This window comes from Dermacentor albipictus, unplaced genomic scaffold (genome assembly GCF_038994185.2).
Source record: "Dermacentor albipictus isolate Rhodes 1998 colony unplaced genomic scaffold, USDA_Dalb.pri_finalv2 scaffold_19, whole genome shotgun sequence".
Taxonomy (NCBI): Eukaryota; Metazoa; Arthropoda; class Arachnida; order Ixodida; family Ixodidae; genus Dermacentor; species Dermacentor albipictus.
Window position 1 is genome coordinate 2,178,373 of NW_027225573.1, and position 23,751 is coordinate 2,202,123.

The window sequence follows — 23,751 nt, forward strand, 5'->3', positions numbered from 1 at the left end:
GGCTGCCGACATCACCGCTATCAGAAACAAACGAAAATAAGGGTTCAAGTGAGTCGTTAGCAAGCATTCACTCCAAACTAGATCTTTTAGGACAGCTTGAAAGTCATATGTCAACCATCGAGGAAAAGTGCATGCAGCTGGAAAAGACTATGAAATCATTTTTGCATCAAATTGACGACCTAGAAAACCGAAGCAGATGGTTGACCCTAATTATTTACGGGCTAAGCGAACTCGAGGATGAAACATCGGAAAGCCTAGAACACGAGGTTAGCAGTAAACTAATTAAAGAAGTGCTTGGTGTAAGGTTTTCTGGTTTCAAGTGAATTCACCGCTTGGGAAGGAAGAAGGCTAACAAAACGCAGCCTGTTACCTTCAAGTTGTTCGATTACAGAGACAAAGTCAAGATACTTAAGAACTGTTTTAGACTGAAGGGTTCCAAAATCTCTGTCAGCGAAGATTTTTCTCTGGCGGTACGCAATATAAGAAAAAAACTTTGGGATAGTTGCAAACTTAATAGAGAAAAGCATGAAAAGGTCAGACTCGTTTACGATAAATTCAAAGTAAATGATGCACTCTTTTCATGGGATGAAGAATTAGGCGAGAAAATACCAGTAAAAAAAAGTGTCTCCTCGAATTGCCGAACGGCAACCTGCTAAGTTAAGAAAAAACTAACTATTCTTAATATCAATGCCAGGAGTATAGTTAATAAGACGGTAGAACTTGAGGCCTTGTCTCTTGAACATGAACCTGATATCATAACCATTAGTGAAACTTGGCTGTCATCATGTATCTTGACCAACAATATATTTCTCCCAGGTTATATAGTTCTTTGTCAGGATAGATGTACACGTGGCGGTAGCGTCGCGATTTTAGTGAAAGACGACGTTCAGACGACACCCCTACCCAACATTACTGGCACAGAAGCACTGTTTTGTAGGATCACGATCGGCGTATATTCCCCTTATGTTGGTACAATGTACAGAGCACCAAATTCTGGCCCGTAGCCATTACATATATTGTCTGACAACATGCAGCGTCACCTTCAAGGGGATAAAAAGGTTGTCCTTACGGGGGATTACAATCTACCAGGTATAAGATAGGATTCGTACGATGCTGGTGTTGTCGATAAGGACAGCGCTGAGGCGATACTTGATATGGCCTTCAATAGTGGTTTAAAGCAAATCATTCAGCAACCCACATGTGTCACTTTGTCGAGCAGCACAATTTTTGATCCAACTTTTGTGAGTGAAAACATTCCTGTAGAGAACGTATCATGGGAAATAATTGACAGAATTTTGGACCACAAGGCAACCAAATGTTGTCTATCACTGCCGTCGTCAGTACGCTCAGAAAAATTTATTGCACGAATGTATGATTGGAAAAACGCAGATGATGTCAGCATTCTTGACCTTTTTGATTATCACTACCCCAATCTTTCTTGTCTTTTCCATGATAATTCAGCGACAGTAGAGGAATTATGGGCGAAATTTAAGACCTATGTACAGCAATGTTTATCAAACTTTGTACCCATGAAAAAAAAGAAAGTGCACAAAAGAACCCTTGGATCACAAGGAATATAATACATATTGACACGTATACTTATCTTTATCGGGCGACCACGTTTGGCCGCCTAACAAATGTTATCGCACAGCGCGGGACGTGCCTGCATGTATCCAAACCTTCTGGAAAGTTATCGATGCTTCTATCCGCTGTCTGTTGTCGCCGAACCTTGTGTTATCTGATTTCATCGCTTGACGCGAATGATGTAGAACGTTGTAGAAGGCATGCTGGTCCCAACGATTAGTCTGGGACATTCGATGACTGCTGTATAAAAGCCGACGCGCTTGACCCACTGATCAGATTTACGACGATCGCCGACCGTGTTCGCCACTATCGTTGTGCTATAAGTGTAGCCTGTTTTGTGGGCACAGGTTCGCCCAATAAAAGTTTTTTCTTTCACAGTATTGCTACTGTGTTCTTAACGTCACCACCACGTGACAATATGAAACGTAAAATATCAAGGCTGAGGAAACTTAAGAATAAGACATCAAATCCCTGCTACTCAGAAAATTAGCAAATTGGCACATGAGTTGAAAGCAGTGATAAAACAAGCAAAACATACGTACATGAACGTCACACTTAGCAACTTCATCAAGGCTGCTCCTAAAAAATTTTGGAGATATTTTAAGGCGAACATGCATAAGCAAAGCACTTTGCTGCCTAAGGATGCTTTCCAAAGAGCAAATCAGTTCAATAACTTTTTCAAATCCGCTTTTACACAAGTCAACGGAACTTCACCAGATTTAAACCATCAGCTGTGGGGAACCGCCGACATACTTGGTGATATAGAGATCACGGAATCAGGTATACTTTCACTGCTGCTTAACATCAACATTAAAAAATCTTGCGGCCAAGATGGAATTCCAAATACTTTCGTCAAGAGATACGCAGAATGGGTCTCTAAATACCTCTTACTTATCTTTAAAAACTTTCTAGGATTGTCTGACGTGCCCAAAGACTGGAAAATAGCAAAGATTGTCCTGATTCTCAGATCAGGTGACGCAACAAGCCCATCAAATTATAGACCGATCTTGCTAACTTGCACATCTTGCAAAATTCTCGAACACATCATACTAAAACACATCGTAACCTTTGCGGAAGATAATAACGTGCTTAGTGACAACCAACATGGTTGCAGAAAAGAACTGTCTACTGTTACGCAACTGACACAAACTGTGCATGATCTCGCTCTAACAATTGATAACCGCGGGCAGACTGACATAATATTTTTAGATCTATCGAAGGCCTTTGACCGGGTATCCCATCCTAAACTCCTGGGCAAACTACAACACATTCTCGGATCTGGCAGCATAATAAACTGGATAAAAGCTTATCTTGCAGGTCAACAACAGTACGTAGAAATTGAAAGTCAGCAATCTGATTGGGTAGAGGTGTCATCCGGAGTATCACAAGGAACAGTCTTAGCACCAATTCTTTTTTCGCTATACATCATTGGCATGGCAGATGACATGAAATCAACGATGCACATTTTTGCAGATGATTGCATTATATATAGGGAGATTAGGAACCATAATGATCAAGTAACGCTAAATCACGAGCTTGTGCGAGTAGCAAATTGGTGTCAGGCATGGCAAATGAAGAGAAATTTAGACAAGACTGTTTTTATGAGAGTAAGCCGAAAGAGAACCCCACTAGAATTCACCTACACGATCGAGCAGCAAAAATTAAAGATAGTCGATGATTATAATTACTTGGGCATTGTCCTATCATCTGACATGAAATGGGACAAACATGTGTCACACGTATCTTCTAAGGCATTTACAACACTTTGTTCACTTAAACGCTCTTTAAAATCTGCCTCAACAGATACTAAGATGCTAGCCTACACCTCATTCGTTCATACTATACTAGAATATGGTATTACCTGCTGGTCTCCCCATACCAAACAGTGCATAAAACGCCTAGAAGCAATACAGAGAAAAGCCATCAGATTCATTTATAATAGGTACAACCGTAATGATTCTCCGACAGAACTCCTTGATAAAGCTTGCCTCCTGACTATTTACAAGCATTTGAAATTCTTACACCTCAAGTTTCTGTTCCACCTCCTTAATGGGGGCTACAAATTAAACAGTGGTGCATATGTATCTTTCACTGAACCGCGAAACACTGGAACTAAACATTATAAGCATTTAGTTGAATACAGGTTCCACACAGACACATTCAGGTAGTCTTTCTTTCCCCACACAATCAGAGACTGGAATTCATTGCCTAGTGATATTATAATTTGCTCACCTGACGATTTCCTTCCTATGCTGGAAAAATGTCTATAAGTATGCACCTTGATTTACCAGTATCGCCTGCAGACACCACATTTTGTCTAATTGGTTTTGATGTACTTTTTTGTTGTTTATCTTATGCTTCTGTATTTCTGTTCATTAACCTTTAAGGGCTGACTCAGGAAGGTCACACCCTTTTATTGCATTGCTCAACTACGTCTTCTTGTAAACTACGATATTAACAAGTGTACAAGTTTGTCATTCTTATTTTGATGCAATGTATTTTCCCATGTCCTCTAACAGCCTCCAAATGGAGGCTAGCAGTATGTATGAAATAAATAAATAAATAAATAAATACATTTCAAGTACGTCTAGGCACAATACTTTCATGCACATTTACACAAGAAAATGGCATTCCACAAGGTTGCATTCTGAGCACAACACTCTTCACAGTCAAAATGAACTCTGTTAATAAGATCATCACATCCTCTGTTATGCACTCAATATATGTCGCCGATTTGCAAGTGACTTACCGTGCTTCAAATCTACCCACCTGCGAAAGACAACTACAGATAACAAGAAATAATCTCACACAATGGGCTGACAAAAATGGTTTCCATTTTTCAACACACAAAACTGTTACAGTTCTCTTTTCCCAGAAGCGAGGGTTACACTACACTCCAGTTCTCGCATTGCATTGCATTGCTGCCGGTCAAAGAAGACTACAAATTTTTAGGCATAACTTTTACCACAAAACAACTTCCTGACCCGCTATTACACAACTAAAATGAAAGCAAATAAAGCACTAAATATCCTCAAGGTTTTATCGCACAAGCACTGGAGATCTGATCGAACATGTCTATTACGTATATACCGGTCCCTTCTACGTAGTATCCTCGACTATGGTAGTGTAGTTAATGGTGCAGCTAGGCAGTCCTACATTAAGCGACTTGATGCAGTTCAGAATCTCTGCCTACGACTCGCGAGTGGTGCTTACAGAACATCACCTGTCCAAAGTTTATATGTCGACTGCAATGAGCCTTCCTCACAGCACCGCAGAGCACTACTTACACTTTCCTATGTACGGAGAATTCGGTCATCACCACAACGTATATGCTACAGCATCGTGACACTGTGCAAATCACGGGTACACTACACAAACAAATCGAATATGATTCGGCCACTTATCTTGGTGCAGCTTCCGAGCCCCCATTGCTGCCTTGCTCTTATGGGTGAATGTGTGGAAGGGATTCGCCGCTTACTAATACTCTCTGGCGACGTTGAAACTAACCCGGGACCCGACACGAACGTTGTGTTGAAAGAATTGCAGAAGATTTCAGCCAGTCAAAATACACTAATCAGTGAAGTTCAAGGCTTAAAAAGTCAGATTTTAAACACTGATAAGATTCTAATGGACTTGAACAAACGAATGACCGTACTGGAACAACATTACCAGGCCATAATACCACTTCAAAATGAATTAGAAGCTGTCAAATATGCCGCTGCTCAAACTGCCAGCGTGATATCCGGCCTCGAAAATCGCCTAGACGATGCAGACAACCGGTCCCGAAGGAATAACCTAATTTTCTATGGCCTTCCTGACACTAACCCAAAAGAAACCTTTGCACAATCAGAAAAATTGATCATTGATGAAATCACGGATATCATGAAGGTAAACCTTGAGTCTGAAGATATCGAACGCGCTCATCTCCTTGGACGCTATTCACCTAACCGGCACCGTCCCATCATTATCAAATTCGTGTCATATAAAGCAAAAGAATCAGTCCTGTCTAACGGCCGCAAACTGAAAGGCACAAATTATAGCGTGAGCGATGATTTTTCACCCGCAGTTTGGAACGCCGGAAAACATCTTATCGCCTACGCCAAAAGTCAATGTATGCCTTTTTCCATGCGTTTCAAAACGCTCGTTATGGGTTCCCAGCGCTATGAATATGACGATTTGACGAAATCAGTTAAATATATTCAGTAGCAATCATTGCACAAACTTCATGCAGTTAATAACCACCCTTCCACCGCTAAGAAAAACCTTTCCCTATCTATCGTTTACACTAATGCCCGCAGTTTCATTCCCAAACGTGACGCAATATCAAATCTCGTGACGTCATCTAACAGCAACTTGGTAGTTATAACGGAAACGTGGCTCACAAGTGAAATTAGGGACGATGAAGTAGTCCAAGACTTTCCAAACTTCGATGTTTATCGCTGCGACCGTCAAGGGGCACGCGGGGGGGGGCGTTCTTATTGCCTGTAGTCGTGAATTATCCTGTACACTAATTAATATTTCTTCGAACTTAGAAATACTATGGCTTCTTATTCGCTCTTCCCCTCGATATGTCCTTCTAGGTGTGTGCTACAGGCCACCTACCAGTAATCCAAACTTCTCACCAGAACTTAACAGTACTTTATGCCAGATTACAGTAAGCCATCCTAACGCTCATATCCTTCTGCTCGGTGATTTCAACTTTCCTATTATTGATTGGAATAACCTAACTTCCACAATAAATAACTCTGAGGCGAAGGATTTCATCGACATCTGTTTGAATTTTAACTTAACACAGCTTATCTCAGAGCCGACACGTGTAACGCGCGACTGCGCAAACATTTTGGACCTTATACTTACTGACCATCCAGAGACATTATCATCGATTACCTACCTTCGTCCTATCAGCGACCACAGTGTAATTCATGCCACATTTGACTTTGCCCCAGCACCCCGTGTTCTTTCCAGCAAAACTATCAACCTGCATGAAAAAGCTAATTTTAAAGCTATAAATGAAGAATTATGCACTTTTTTTGCAGTCTTTGAAACCTCATTCAATGAACGATCTGTTCAAGACAACTAGGAACTGTTTAGAAATAAAATGACTGAACTAGCAAACAAGTATATTCCGAAACTAACATTCCGTGCGAATCATCAGAATCCCTGGTTTAATAACAATTTAAAAAGGTTTTAAAATAAGAAAAAAAGACTTTTTCGTAGTGCCAAGTTTAAACCAAGCCCAACTTCATGGGATAAATATTACGTCGCTGAGAGTGAATACTTGCGTGCTGTCCGCAATGCCAAATGGTCTTTTTTCAATAATGACTTACCTAAAATGTTAACAGACAACCCCAAGAAATTTTGGAAAGTTATCAACCCAAGTAACACACGCACTGTAACTCTTGTTGATGATATGGGTGATATCGTGTCTGAAACTGACTGCGCACTCATATTTAACAACGCATTTTCGTCAGTATTTTCTAATAATAATAACGTTCCATTGACTAATGTCCCCTGCAACATAGTTTCTAGCATGCCGAGCGTGGTATTTTATCCTGATGGTGTTTTGCGCATAATTGAAAACCTTAACCTTTCATCCTCAGCAGGTATAGATGGTATAAACTCTAAACTGCTAAAAAATACAAAATATATATCTTCATCATTTTTGTGTCATATTCTCGCAGTCACTTTCTACAGGTTCCATGCCTCACGACTGGAGGGTGGGGAAGGTCATTCCCATCTACAAGTCTGGTAATAAGAACACACTGCTAAATTATCAACCCATCTCTCTAACTAGTCTTCCTTGCAAAATCATGAAACATGTCATCTACTCCCTGATCATAAATCATTTGGACGCGAATCAATTTTTTCGTTGGCACAGCATGGGTTCCGCAAGGGTTTCTCTACCGAAACGCAACTAGCTCTATTTCTACACGACTTACATGTAAACCTTGACTCTAACCAACAAACTGACGCTATTTTTCTGGACTATGAAAAGGCCTTTGACAAAGTTTCTCACCGCCACTTACTACTAAAGCTTTCTTCTTTGAACTTACGCAGTGACGTACTCAAATGGCTCGAAGCATTCCTTACTGATCGCTACAATTCGTTTCTGTAAATGACAAATCATCCACTCTTCTCCCTGTAACTTCTGGAGTCCCTCAGGGATCAGTTCTCGGTCCTCTTCTTTTTCTAATTTATATTAATGATTTACCCCAACACGTATCAAGATACGAATTTTCGCCGATGACTGCGTGATTTACCATCCAGTTTCTAATGCTACTGACAAAAACACCTTACAACAAAGTCTTAACGTGCAGTCTTGGAGTGAAAATTGGCTGATGACTCTTAATCCCAACAAATGTAAACATATATCTTTTACCCGTCGCCGTAACCCTTTCCTGTCCTCTTATACTATAGTAAACATTCCCTTAGAATCAGTAGGATCATTTAAGTACTTGGGCGTCACACTTTCTCGTGATCTCAGTTGGGGTACGCATATTTCCAACATACTTTCATCAGATAACAGAACTTTTGGCTTCATGAGACGACACTTGTGTGACGCCCCGCAGAACCTAAAACTACTAGCTTTCAAATCCCTTATCAGACCGAAAATTGAATACGCATCACCCATCTGGAATCCATATCAAGTCTATCTAGTTAACGAGCTCGAGTCCTTTCAAAACCGCGTCGTCAGATACATCCATTCATCCTACTCATACGACGTGAGCGTATCATCCTTAAGAGCAAAATCTGATCTACAGCCCCTAGCACGTCGCCGCGCTACTGCTAGCCTTTGCCTCTTTCATAAGTTTTTTTACAGTACCTTATTTCACGAGCCATATATCACACCACCCGCACGCATATCGCTACGAACTGGGCACCCATTACAAGTCTCACGCCCACGCTCCCACACAACTACTTTTTCCTCGTCTTTTTTTTTCCAGCTCAGCATCAGTTTGGAACGCCCTTCCCCACCACGTAGCTGCAATCACTTGCCCGACATCGTTTCTCGAAAATGTGTCCTTGTTGGCTAATCAATAACCTGCTTTTTCACGTGTTATTATTCCTGTTTTTATGCACTTGCGAAAATGTAGCTTCCATGTACAATGTTTTCTGTATACCTGTGTTTATATTTACATTATCAACTGTACCCACCCCTTATGTAATACCCCTAGCAAAGGGATCTTTAAGGAAATAAAACTGAACTGAACTGAACTGACACAAAGCATACTGTCAGACTTATGAAGTTCCTCATGAGGTCCTGCAGGTTGCTGAAAGGCCACCAAGATTGCCCCCATGGTACACCTTTTTTCACCTATGTGACTGGTCACTAACACATATAAAGAAAAAAATACATACCACAAGAACCTATATACAAAATTTCCGAGCTATTCAAGAAAAATATAAAAATTATGAATAATTTTACACCGATGTCTCTAAAACACAAGAATACGTAGGTGTCAGAATCATAACGAAAAATTGGGAAAATAACATTTGGGTGAATCATTTTCATTCAGTCTTCCGCCAAAGTTTATGCGATATGGACGGCAGTGAAAAAAAATTACCACCAACAAGCAGATGAATGCTATCATATATACCGATTCGTTAAACTCAGAGCTCTAAACCTTAACTCCGCATCTGAAGCCCTGCTTGGCGATATCCTAAACATGTTGGCCTATAATAGATACCGAAGAACCATATGATTCTGCTGGGTCCCAAGCCATGTTAGGATACCAGGGAATGAAGCAGCACATAGATGCGTGTTCATGGCAGCGCACAAAGGTATAATGCAAATAGCACTTCCATACAAAGACAGTACCTGAGCGATTCATAGGGCGATGACATCAAAGTGGCAACTAGAATGAGACTCTTGCATAAATAACAAGTTACACACAATAAAACCCCTGCTTGGCGAGTGGAAGTCGTGCAGTCACGAGCAACGCGTCTGTGAGGTGATCCTATGTCAACCTCAAATTGGGCATTCACACTTGACACACAATTTTCTACTTCAAAACCAAAACCCGCCAACTTGCGAGAAGTGCCATGAACCACTTACAGTAACGCACATTATTATGACATGTCCAAACACTGAAACACAGAGGTGGAAACATTTAAACAACTTGTATTGCTTGCATATACCTTTACACCCCGCCTCAATAATTGGAGATGATCCGCTAGTGCCCTTGACCGACTTTTTGAGCTTTTTAGAAGAAACCGGTTTTTCGCACAGACTATAAAGTAATGCAGCTTTCGCTGCTCTAACATTTGATTGCTTAATATCTTGTGGCTGACACAGCATGGCCTTAGTCGCTTTTGTGCCATTAAACCCAAATGAACTAACTAACAATCAGTGTTTTATATAAATTTCGCTTCATTTCTTTTACTCTGCATTAAAAGACTATAGACCTTAAATTGCGTTTGTGGATTTTTTTTTTTTTCGTTCTTGTTCTGTGTGCCTGGTTGTGGTGTTCTTTGTCATGTCTGTTGCTGACATATGTGTAGAATAAATTGTACCGTACACCTACTGGTGAGGTACTTTTGCCAAGTGTTGATGAAAATCTGTGATGAAGTAAATCTTAAATTTTGAAGCACATGCTTTTCTTTGCATGTTGCTCAGTTTCATGCTGACGGTGACAGCATCACTGTTCCATAGTGTGTTCTTTAGCAACACATGAGAAAAGCTTGTCAATACTGCAGGCACAGTTATGTATTAACCCCACTTTGCTTCTCTTATTGAAGGGTTTGAAATAAGAGTTGGTGATCCTCAAGGAAAGCAGTCTAATCACTTCTAATCAATGCAAAATATTAGCAGTTTAGATAAGTAGATTCAGAAAAGCTGCGTGTAATGTTATGGTAAGCTCTATTTCCTGTAACGCCACCAGATGTTGTTGCCTTCTGTGTACCATGGCACTAGAACCCACCAATTGTGGCCGCAATATCATGGAAGATTTGTTGGTGTGCGGTCATGCCTCGCCTTTCGTTCTGTGAGTAAGTGGCAGCACTGGCATTTGCCGCCATGTCGTGTTAAACAGATGGTGTTAGATTGGGAGTAAAAACGCTTATTCTGCTACACAGCCAATGCTTATATAATGCTTAGGCAACGCTTAGCCTTATGCGCTGTTACATGCCTTTTTTCTTGCCATTATTACTGTGCAAGAAATATGTCCGTATAATGAATATTGCATGTCAACATATCTTTGTGTCAGAGGTGCCTTCGTTATGATGAGTTTTGACTGTACTGCCGACGTGGTCTGACCAACTGTGGATGGCCCTTTACGGTATATATTTGGTGCCTTATGAAATTTATCTTCATGGGCCGCTCAAAAATGAAGTGTGCTGTGTTGTTTTGTTAAAAAGACTCCGGTCCATGGCTGTGAAAACTTGGTTTCCTGCACAGCATACAGGCTTGCACACGATGGCAAGCTTGCACCCTGCTTGCTTTTGCATAATGAGAATCGAGTTTAATAATGCCAGCATATGTTACAATATAATGATATACAGGAGAAGGTCCCGAATTCAGGGACTGTAATAGGACCACATGTACAAAGTATATGTAAGTATGTAAAGCTCAATTGAAATGAGGTAAATTATAAGTAATCATACTTTTAGTTGAAGACTTGAATAATCTAAACAAAGATAGAACTAATGTTTTGGAGGACCTTCAGTTGACTTTCTCTACAAATCTTTTGTGTTATGAATAAATGCTTACCAAGAAGCAAAGTGCAGCAGCAATACAGTAAACTTCCACTAATTTGACTGACTCTCACAGGGCTGTTCAAATTGATCGAATTATCCGGCAGGTCGAATTAAACAAGATGAAAAAAAAAATGACGGCACACACCACTGATTCATTTGACAGTAGTTTCCCCGATTCTAATGTGCCCCCGAATCAAATTATCAAACATAGAAAACTAAAGAAATGTCATTAAAGCTCCTGACGAAAATAAGAATATGATCGCCCATAGTGGGTATGCGCCACTGTTTAGGATACAAGACAAGACAAGAAATCTGTTGTGCACCTGATCTTTAGCAAGAAAAATGGTCAAGGGCCTACTATTACGTGTTGCACAATGGTGGCCTGTTTTCTAAAGTCAGCTTCGCAGCATAAATTTTGAAGTAGCTTCGACGCAGTACACCCGTGTTATGCGTTAAGGCATTCGAATGCCGCAAAGGCGGTTTTCGTATCGTCACTGATTGCACTGCGAAAGCAATCTTCTGCGAAATTTTCTTGAACAAAAAAGGATGCATGTTAGAATTGGGTAAATAAATCTGTAATCAGACATTGTGAGTGACGGTTATTGCTTGAAAACTTTCCTAGAGCATAGGTGTTCTTGATGGGAGATGATACGCATTCAACACATTCACGGTTCCTTAAGCTTTGCTGAGACAGATACTGCCACGAAAGGGGTCGCTATTGGGGTCGCCCTATAAGGCTGCGTTCACACTTGGTCTTGGAGCAGGCGGAAGCGGAAAAAACTTGACAAAATCTGCCCGCCTAGGCGGAGAAACGGGCGGAAAACCAGGCGGCGAAAAAATCGGTCTCGGACCGATTTTTCCGCCCAGGCGAAGCGGAAAGACGTCCCGCTTTACCGGAAGCTGCAATCGCATGTAAACATCCGGTCGTAAAATTTAACATTTTCCGTTGCTCATGGTCTATTTTTAGGAAAAGCAACTAGCTAAAGCTATCGAAACTATGTCTTCTTTATCTTCCATGCTAGAAGAAAGTTAAAAACGACACGTGCAGTTGCGCGAAATGGTAGTTTTTAGTAACTGATGGGTCAATGAATGAACGTATGTCTTGAAATAGTGTCATGAACAGTGCCACCAGGCGGACAAACGTACGCAAACTAGATAAATGTGGGCGAAAGCGGACGTGGTTTCCGCTGCAGTGGCGAAACAAATGTGAACGTTTTGTACATGCGCGAAAAAGATTATCCGGCCGCTTTGGCTTTTCCGTCCGCTTGCGGTTTCCCAAGTGTGAACGTAGCCTAAGTCGGGCACCTGCATGCTTACTCATCATCATCATCATCATCAGCCTGGTTACGCTCACTGCAGGGCAAAGGCCTCTCCCATACTCCTCCAACAACCCCGGTCATGCACTAATTGTGGCCATGTCGTCCCTACAAACTTCTTAATCTCATCCACCCACCTAACTTTCTGCCGCCCCCTGCTACGCTTCCCTTCCCTTGGAATCCAGTCCATAACCCTTAATGACCATCGGTTATCCGCCCTCCTCATTACATGTCCTGCCCATGCCAATTTCTTTTTCTTGATTTCAACTAAGATGTCATTAACTCGCGTTTGTTCCCTCACCCAATCTGCTCTTTTCTTATCCCTTTTCTTATCCTTAATGTTACACCCATCATTCTTCTTTCCATAGCTCGTTGCGTCGTCCTCAATTTAAGTAGAACCCTTTTCGTAAACCTCCAGGTTTCTGCCCCGTAGGTGAGTACTGGTAAGACACAGCTATTATACACTTTTCTCTTGAGGGATAATGGCAACCTACTGTTCATGATCTGAGAACATGAACTTAGAATATGCTTACTGGTCAAGTTCAAATTATCCGGTGAAAGCAAATTCTCAGCTCAAAATAATGAAAGTTTGGCCCCATGTGTGCTGGCCGGAATAGAATAACCCCAAAAAATCAAATTAACCGGAGTCAAATTAATGGAAGTTTACTGTAATACTCTTTAGGTGACCCTTGTATTAAAGGAAGTGTTTGCGCTTCTGAGATGCTTTAACTTGGGGATGAGTTTCTGCAGCTTTTGCTGCTTGATCTGACTTTTTTCGTTGCATGTGATGGTAAGCCGAAGTACCAGTATTATTTCTTTCATTGTGTAATATTTTATTTGTATTTGCTTGAGGAGGTGTGTGAACTGTTTCTTGTGCCTGTTTATTTCAACAACTTCATTACAACCTACACTGTCGCTTTGTGAAACGCCCATGCATATCTGGCCAGCTGGAGGCTGGTGGTGGGACAGAGTTAATGACGGCTGTGTGAAGCAGGCTTCTAAAGCAACAGCAGTTCTCCTACCTGTTGTCTCTCTATAAGAAATAAACACTGCCATCCTCTCCTCCACTCATTTTCTTTTCGCCTCTGTCGGTCTTCTTTTTTAAACAACTTGACCTGCGCTTACTTGGCGCGTCAACTTATTCTCCTCCTCCTCCATTGTTGGCAGGGGAGAGTAAGCTGCAGACGATAGAGCTTCCACGGGAAGCAGATGCTACTCCGACTAAGAGTCCCCTTGTCGAAATGTTGTCAAAGCCAACATTCCTTGTTTTATCACTGCTAAACACTTCAAGCTGTCATTGTTCTCTGAACTTCTCTTGTGTTCTGTGTTTTTGAGGGCTTATGGTTCACACACTGGCCATGTCTACAGGCGTTCAGTATAATATGAAATCTTGTTAACTGTGCTCGCATGACTCTACTTTATTTCGCCTCTCCCCGCTTCCTCACCTGTGTTGTCTGCTTGCTGGACAACAAAGTAGTATCCTGCATGGCTGCAGGTCTCCTTGAAGCTACATTACATATTTGACAGCATGATTGAAGCATGACTTAAGATGCCAGTTGTCCAGTGAAGATGTCAAGGTATCAATCTACACAGACATTTGGAACACACCAAATATCGACAATGATGTGCGTGTATGGCGGTGGCCAGCTATTTATATGCAGATAAAATCCCGCAAGCAAGTAAGATATGTTTTACCAATTGATGTGAATCAAGAAAATGTCTTCTTGTTGTGAGCATTAACAAACCAAGCATAGAGCAAGCACGACCAAACAAGCACAGAGCTTTCCTTTGTTCAAACATGTTATAATAAAAATGCGAGTAATTTTCATGGATGTACCTACTCTGTCCTGTAGCTTGTTGAAAGTTGTTAGAGTAATAACACGAATAACTGCCATGGACGCACCTATTCTGCATTGTGGCTTGGCGCATCCAGTGCAACAGGGGTGCTTTCTCTCTTTGCAGTTGCAGCAGGACAAAGAACTCAAGGCAAGGGCAGACCATTTCTCCAGTGGTGGACGAATGTGTGGGAGAACGCCGAAGTGGCAGCTGAGACAAAGTATCAAGCTACACAAGTACTGCCATATCTTCGGAAGCGCCATTAAAGGTGCTGACATTCGAGGAGGAAGACTGCCAAGAGGAAATATCTGGCATCTCTGCAACTTTTGCTCGTACACCATGATTCACGTGACTCACACGAAAGACCACGCACCAAAACATAGTGGGGAGAAAACCTTTGAGTGCACCAAGTTTCAACCTACGTCCATGCAGGCAACAGACTGTTGGCGCCATGTACGCACCCGTGGGTGCCAGAAAGCTCTGCTGACCTAATTATTATGCCTTTGTGCTCATGCATGTGGTACCTTACTCTTACGAGTTCATCCCAATGATGTTCTCGCGCTGATGTGTGGGAAAGAAATGCATTTTTAAACACGGGCATTTTTCTAGTTTATCTAATGCAATACAAGAGGACCCAGTGTACAAGTTGGATGCAAACTGAATATTTTGCTAGTTGGTGCGTCACTGTGAAATAGCAGTTCTCCAATGTGAATGGACAGTTACTGTTGTGTAATGTAAAAGGAATGTAGGTATGATGAGAAGGGCACGCATGCAACAAAGGTAAGCTCCGCATTAGTCATATTGACGCGAAGTATGTTTCCAACTACAGCTGTTGGTCATGAGAACATGTAGGACATAGATTGCAGTGTTATGTGTGTTGTCTAAGTGTCAGCTATTATTGGAAAACCACTATATGGCAATTTCTTGCTTTTCAATTTCGTGACAATAAGTGTGCCCTTGTCTTATCTCTTCATGCTGGAGCATTTATATTGAAGAGTAGCATGCCAATAATCCAGGAATGAGCTTGAGATACAGTTACTTGAATGTATATGCATGCTTATCTTGTGTTCCCATTTTGCATTGCCTCACACAAGTATGTTTACCATTCACTAGCATGTTGCACATGGTTTCGATTGCGGCAGAATAGTGTGGATTGCTGTACATGCTGGTAGCCTTTTTTTTTTCTTTTTGTGTGCTTTGCATGTGAGACACAGCACCTTCCAGCCATATTGTAAAAGCCGTGCATGCTTAAATGGCCAGCATTTCCAGACAGTTGCTACTGGAGGAATTTTACCTGGCTTCGTTATGGAAACAAGTTTAAAGGGAGCCTGAACCACGTTTCTTTGAAGCTCCAAATTTCTTTTGAATGAGTGTGGTACCTCCCAGAAATATATTACTGAAATAATTTTTCAGAAACACAAGCATAGATACTTTAAGTGCAGTATTTAAAGGGACACTAAAGGTTACTATTAAGTCAACATGGACTGTTGAAATACCATCCCAGAAACCTCGAAACGCTTGTTTCGTGCCAAGGAGAGACTTACTTTAAAATAAAATGCGTTCTGAAGCGTCCGCGTACCTCTAGCGCAGTTCAAATCGCCCGCCCTCCGATCGAGGAGTACTGACATCATGGTCTCATAGTGATGTTGCGCCATCGGTGAGTAGAACGGCGTCCGCAGATGGTGCTACGGCTTTTCTGCGCAAAACGCAAACGTGCGGCCAGAAACTGAGCCAAGACAGAGCCAACAGCAGAGTGAAAGCGGGAGCGGGAGTATGGTGGCTAGCGGAAGGAGAAACGCGCGACCATAAGCTGGTACTTTATTCTATGACGCAAACTTCGACGCTCGACGCAATGGACCCTGACAACGACAGATTGGCTCGCGATGCTGGGCTCAACTTCAGCGATTTGAGCACTGACGAGCGCGACCTGCTGCTGAGGGCTCGCGCTGCCGGCGTCGTTGCGTACTACGACGGCGGCCTTGACACCAGCTCTCCGGAGCGGGAAAGCAACGAGGGCTTCCCACGACATCACATGGACGTGGCATTCTCACTGCTTGTTCCAAATGAAAGTTTTGCGAGCCAGCAGAACCCGCACAGCACGACGCGATAACGAAACTACTGAAACTCCAAAGCGTGCGCGGCGCAGAGTTGAGCGAAAACGAGACCTTTTGACCACCCATACTACTGAAGGGTAACGTCAAAATGTTATTTTTTCTTAGAATCGAATAGACGTACACAAGTAGCATTTTCTTCCGTCTTATAATCGAATGAAATTATATTTTTCATACGAGTAGTTGAGTATTAGTAACACAAATTATGAGGAGTGCTTTCGTCATCGGGCTAATAACGGAATGTCGCTGGGGGATCTCAAGTCGTGTCATGCATTTACCTCAATTTCTCGGTTACTAAAGCTCTGTTCGCGATTATATTGACGCCTTAGACGTTCTAGAACATTGCTCTACCACTTTAACTTGACTTTCTGGTAACCTTTAGTGTCCCTTTAACTTTTCCACTTGCCCTCAATGTTCTCCTCTTCGAAGGAGCAGAGTAACGCCATTGGTGATGTGTCGCGACCGCTGCGCGTTGCGCAGTCGTGCATAAGTTACAACGCTAGAGTGTCGATACCCCGCCTACGGCATTACAGCAAATGGGCTTGCTGCGGCACCCCATGGCTGTCACAGTGTTTACGCCGTGCAGCAGACGCAGCTGTGTGTGTCAGCAGGGCTGGAGTGCATGCTCCAGCCTGGCCTTCTTACATGGCACACACTGGCTTTTTCCTGCACGAATTGTAGGCAAATCCAGATGGTTCACCTTGTAGGGCTCAATAGGAAGCTCAATGCGAAACACCTCTAGCCAGGAGTGACCGGGAGTGAGCGCACTTCCCTTGTAGATGCTATCCACTATTCATCACAAGGCATGGGCAGGCATAGTGTGCATGTGGTCTGGTTTTAAGTTTCGAGTAGTTAGAAGCTAGTTAAGCATTCCCTATTGATAACTGTTATCTATTACTGAGGGCAACGATATCGCAAAAAGCAGTGTGACCAAAGTTTAATACCTATGTGGCAGGGCGCAGTTGAGCGTGAGCAGACAATAGTCGGCTCACACTTCTTGATTGTTATCAGCTATTGGCCATTAGCAGCCGTGTATGGGTATCTGATCTATGATGAAATATGGCTGCTACAAAAAGGGCAAGGAAAAGGCTTCAATTAAATAAAGTGTCCGAGAAAAACATGGCTTCACATGTACCATGCAGGAGTGCAAAATTTAGCTGCGATATTCACAGCAGCATATCGTATGCGCAGAATGTGTTTTTTCACCTAGCTCAAGGGGTGGTTCAAGACTCCTTTAAAATACAGTTTGACAGAACAGAAAAAGAAACGCATTTCACAGAAATCTAATAAAAAAATGAATGAGTTTTACTGTGAGCGTAAGAATTTCTTACAGCTGGGGATGCAGTTGTTGGTTTCTCTTACATGCCACTGTTTCCAGCAGAGGCCTGCATAAACAAAATCCAGACTTCAGATAAAAAAAAGTTTCTACTGAAGCATTGGTCATAATAGACCTGAACACTTTGCATTGCGAGAGAAGAAAAAAAAAACTTGGCTAGAACTTAGCTACGCTGACTCTCTAATATAATATATTTAGATTGCGATAAAAACATTCCAGGCTTTAGATTTTAAAAAATAGTTTCTGCTCAAAGGTTGGTCATAATGGACCTGAACACTTTGCATTAAGAAAAAGAAACAAGGCTAGCTGCACCAACTCTCTAAATATGATGTATATTTAGATTGTGATAATTGGGATGTCTCAACAGCTGTGTGTGCGTGCATCACGAGTGACTGCTTACTCATTTATCAGAGGGACTTTATACATTTTACAAACTTGCAATTTAGTGCAAAGTGTGACGCTGTTGCACATGCTCAGGACAGACTTTTCTGTTAGATACCTTCAAAGTGGGTGAAATGCATCTCTGGTATAAAAAAAAGTTGACGACCAATGTTAGGATCTAACCTCTGTTCTCCATTACACTAACCCAGTGCTTTTAATCCTTACGCCACGATTGCATGCATGCTTCTTTCATGCCAAAGTCTTTCTAAAACTTCTGGTGCCTGCATCACATGCCAGTTTCTTGTGTACTTGTGCAACTAGCACTTATGAGACACTGTCTTAGAGTGCACTGCCTTTGCTATCAGCCCATGTTTTCTGCTTGACACCTCCAATAGGGTTGAAGTTAGCCTACAATGCTGTAACATTCAAAAGAAGCAGGTACCATTCCTTTAAATGCTTGACCACTCATCTTTCAACTGTCGCATTAATTTTAGAGATTGACTTGACTTCGTTCCTTCACTGAAACGCTGGCATTCGTCTTCCGCAGGTGCAACACCATCTAGTAATACTGGTGGCGGGGCTTCCTTTCTTCTGTATATTCTGGTGGATCCGCCCAAGGAGGCAAACGAGTCCAACCAGATGGACACCGTATCTCCAAGATGTTGGAGAAAGCAGCTCTCGGGTGCGCCTTATCGGCACACGAATAGAGCCTTTCCTCTGCGACCTCTGCCCATAAACAATGCAGTATACAAACCAGTTCAAGGACCACATGCGAACTAACAGTGGAGAGAGGCCCTTCAAGTGCCCAAAGTGTACGCCAATGTTTATGACGAGAACAAGCTGTCGGTGCCACCTGCGAACTGTACGTCAATAAGGTTGGCAGCTTGGCGAGTGGTATCTGTGCATTGCTAAAAACGGCACGATAAGACAGGATGCAGGGTAAGAAAGCGAACAAGACAAGGGCTGACCTACAGCTCAGTTTATCGAAAAAGGGAAAAAGACCTTATACAGTAAACAGCAAGAATGTCATGCTAGTATCACGGCCACAAAGATACAAGCAAGCATCAACAACGTCATCATTCTTGTGTTACATGTGGTGTGCAAACTTATTCATTTATTTGTTTTACCTTCAATTGCACAAAGCTTGAGGTTAAATAGCAATTTACAATAGGCAGTGAGGCACTGGAAGTCGTAAGAGAATACATGTACTTAGGGCAGGTAGTGAGGGCGGATCCGGATCATGAGACGGAAATAATCAGAAGAATAGGAATAGGCTGGGGTGCGTTTGGCAGGCATTCTCAGATCATGAACAGCAGGTTGCCATTATCCCTCAAGAGAAAAGTATATAATAGCTGTGTCTTACCAGTACTCACCTACGGGGCAGGAACCTGGAGGCTTACGAAAAGGGTTCTACTCAAATTGAGGACCACGCAACAAGCTATGGAAAGAAGAATAATCGGTGTAACGTTAAAGGATAAGAAAAGAGCAGATTGGGTGAGGGAACAAACGCGAGATAATGACATCTTAGTTGAAATCAAGAAAAAGAAATGGGCATGGGCAGGACATGTAATGAGGAGGGAAGATAACCGATGGTCATTAAGGGTTACGGACTGGATCCCAAGGGAAGGGAAGCGTAGCAGGGGGCGGCAGAAAGTTAGGTGGGCGGATGAGATTAAGAAGTTTGCAGGGACGGCATGGCCACAATTAGTACATGACCGGGGTTGTTGGAGAAGTATGCGAGAGGCCTTTGCCCTGCAGTGGGCGTAACCAGGCTGATGATGATGAAATAAGCCACATCTGAAAGATCAATTGAAAGATGACTGACTCTGCGCCTTCCTCCTGATATGAAATGCCTCGGTGATCCTAAGCTCTATGAATCCTTTCTTTTGAGAAAGCTACTGCATTCATTAAACCTGGCTCACACTCACAGCCTCAGCAGTGAATAAGCCAGTGTAATCTCGACGTCCCTGAAAGAGAGAGCTCAAATCTGAGGTTAACCAGTGAGGCTTGTACAGGTTGGTCCTTTATAAAAGGGAACACTCAAGCGCGTGGCCTGCGCTCTGCCAAGGTAATGCAAACGCTGCTTAGAGCGCCAGCAACAGGCAGCAAGGGAAAGCACGTCCAATTGTAGCGCCATCTATTGGCGACCAGAATAAGCACACACGGCTTATAGGCAAGCAGCTGTGGACTGCCTCCCACGCCAGGTGGTTGCGCAACAGGCAGGGCTTGCAACGCAGCGTCTGCTGCTAGCAAACTGCGCTCATTGCATTAGTACAGTGGAAACGTGGAAGGGCCAACATATGCCCACTAGTTAACAAGCACTTCCAGTGTATTTTAATGCGTAAGCATTCTTTGGCGAGTACCGCAGCAAGATCTGTCCGCCACGCGAAAAGTGTAATGCCTTCTACCTGCACAAAAAGGCGCAATGTGCGAAGTTAAGACGTTTAATCATTATAATAGTGTAAATGTAGATGATTCGCAGCTCTTTAAGCGATGAGGAACAATTGAAAAAAAGAATTGATTAGAGAGAATGACCATAGAGATACATATGGGGGGCCTACAGGAGATGCATGGGGAAGCCTATAGTAGGGGGGTGAGCCAATTTAAATTTCAGGATGTGCCAACTTAAAACATATATTACGGGGTGGGCCAGCTTGTAATTTGGAGAAATTTGCAGGTGGTCCAACTTGAAATTTGAGCGTGGGCCAACTTAAATTTCATAGTGGGCCAAGTTAAAATTTGGGGGTAGGCTTATGCACACTCTGACAACTCCAGTAGAGTTTTTGCATACTTTTTTGCAGTACGGAGCCCTGGCTTCTCACTCCTCCCATAGCGTGAATAAACCTAACCTGATTCGGAGCAGTATAGGAGAGAAGTGGACTTAAGTGAAGCTTTAGCTTAGGTAAATGAACGTTATTATTTAGTTAAAAAATTATTCAGGCTTAGTTGTATCAATAATAATGACATTTGCTCAATTAATTAATTAGCCTTAGTTAAACTTACGACAAAGACGTTTGTAGCTGTAATTAATAATTAAGATTACTTAATTCTAATTCACTTCCAAGGTAACCTTACTTCTTGATTAGGCTCCATTGATTTAACCTTAGTAACTACTGATTAGTCTAATAAGTCGACATAATTTGATTTTAATGAGCCTCAGTATTCCTAATTACCCTCAATTATTCACCGTTACACTTCGCTATTTTTATTGGAAGTAATATTATCAGTCTTTATTAAGCCTACTTACACTTGTACCTCCCAGTACTCATTATATATTGTCAAAATCCTAAGTCTCATTAGTCATACGTAGTCATAAGGCACTCTCATATACACCTCCATAGGACCTCATGTATACCTATGCATGTAGTGCATCGTGTCAGGCGTTACAGACAGAAAAACGAACGGACGGACAGACAAAGTTCCGAGGGAAGAAGCCCTAAAAAGCTTACGTATTAATATAGGTGCGCAAGGAGCACCTAGTAACCACAGGGAGTATATTGGCGCTTCCACGTTTCCAGTGCGCTTCCATATCCAATGCGGTTTGCTAGCAGCAGACGCTGCGCTGCAGGCCCCGCTCTTTGCACAACAGTCAGGAAGGGAGTTTCCAGCTAATTATAGCAGGTGCTTGCTTATTGGTCATGCCTGCTTATTCTGGCCGCCAATAGATGACACCACAAGCAGACGTGCTTCTCCTTGCTGCCTGTTGCTGCCGCTCTAAGCAGCTTCTGCAGAGCACGGGCCATGCGCTCGTGTGTTCCCTTTCATAAAGGAGCACCCTGTACCAGTGCACTGGAGAGTGAATTTTGTCCATTGAGAAAGCATTGAACCTGCTGTAAACTTGCAAAATAATAATGAAGCCTTACCTGGCAACATGACGGGATACTAAACGAACTTTTTGCTTCGTGACTTGTGAGAACCACGGTGACTGAGTGGTATTGAGAACCGTTGTCCTCATGCTGCTAAGCAGGCGGTCGAGCGTTTGATTTCCTGCTGTCTCATTTGCATACAGAGCAGAATGTAAAAGGTACTCTTGTAACATGCTTGGGGTGCACATAAAAGAAGCCCATGTTCAATCAGGATCCTTCAGCTGTGGCATCCCTCATAGCTGAGTGTGCAGCAGAAAGGGAAAGAAAATAAAAGAAATTGAATTAGTAGCAGAGAGACCATGCCACTCCCAAAATTTGCAACTTGTAATAATTGTTATTTGAGAATAAAGCAAAAGGCCATAAATAATGCAAAAATATACATTTTGCACTCAAAACCAAGTAGCTTTCTTCTGAAGCAGCATTGGGGGTTGTTTTTTGGCAGACAAGTAAGCTGGAAAGTTGCCATTTCAAACAAGACCAAAATGGCCCGACTGTGATGAGCTGTTTTGTAACAGGGAATGGCACAGTGTTGGTCATATTCAGCAGAAAAATAAATGGGGTGCATTTAGTTGCCCCATTTTGATTTATCTTATGAACACGCTGATTTAAAAGCACTGCACGAAGAAACAAGATGGAAACATGAGTTGACAGGACAAAGTGCGACTAACAACTGTTTCTCTTTCATATGTTTATCAAATTTATATGGGTGCATGATGGGCAAGAACGCGATAGAACATCACACGCACCTACACACTATTGGCCTTCTGCACTTGGCCAATCCAATCAATTTCCACAAGCGATAGATGGTGCACTCTCCAAAACAAAAAAAGAAAACCTTAGAGCGAACAAAATATGGCAAGGAAAAGATAATTTTTAAACTCGCAGTCATGGCTTCAATGGAAGCAGAAAAAATGTGCGAGTGCTCGATCTATCTGTCTATCGCTTGTGGAAATTCATTTGATTGGCAGAGCGTAGAACAGTATGGTGTAGGGGTATGTGATGCTCCATCATTTTCTTGCCCATCGTGTACCCGATAAATTTGGCAAACATGCGAAGGATAAACCGTTGTCGTGATTTGTCCTGTCAACTTGTGTCTCAGTTTTTTCCTGTTGTGGATCTAAATCCGCATGTTCCCAAGAGAAATAATTTCCAGTGCTTTGACGGGGGACTCAAGACTGCTAATTGGGCTAGCTGGAATGTTGGATTCATGGTTATGATACTTCAGCGCAAAGAGGAGGGACAAAAGAAAGGGAGTGCATAACATGAGCACTGAGCAGTTTGTGAAGCTGAGCAGTTCATAGGATGAATACTGTTCCTTTCCTGGATGACATGTCCGTCTGAGCAGGTTCTTTTTACCAGCAGGTGCAATGTGATGTGCAGATTAGAAAAAGAGAACTGCAAATGAATTCTTTTGTTGCCAAGACCCATATTCCCCATTATGCACTTGTAGCTGTCGTGCCTTTCTTTTTCTTGCCAGTATCACTGTGTAAGAAGTATGCGGCTATAATGAATATTGAAAGTACTAAAGGCTTTTGTGTGTTCCTTAATTATGATGCATTTTGACTGTGCTGGTGATGTGTTCTCACCAAGTGTGGATGACCCTTTACAGTATGTATTTGGTGCCT

At 42.3% G+C, this 23,751-nt stretch overlaps 1 protein-coding gene and 1 long non-coding RNA gene across 2 annotated transcripts in view; one reads left to right on the plus strand and one right to left on the minus strand.

Moving 5' to 3' along the window:
• The window catches only part of LOC139052174 (uncharacterized), a 78,568-nt gene that overhangs the window by 38,568 nt on the left and 16,249 nt on the right, over window positions 1-23,751 (minus strand). The gene's annotated exons all lie outside the window — the stretch shown is intronic.
• LOC139052171 (uncharacterized) overlaps window positions 1-23,751 on the plus strand; it is a 75,819-nt gene that overhangs the window by 38,395 nt on the left and 13,673 nt on the right. Inside the window, exons 4-5 of the mRNA XM_070529252.1 lie at window positions 14,559-14,700; window positions 18,808-19,199. Coding sequence (XP_070385353.1) covers window positions 14,559-14,700; window positions 18,808-19,040 — 375 coding nt within the window. The 3' untranslated portion in view covers window positions 19,041-19,199. The remainder of the gene's footprint in view (window positions 1-14,558; window positions 14,701-18,807; window positions 19,200-23,751) is intronic.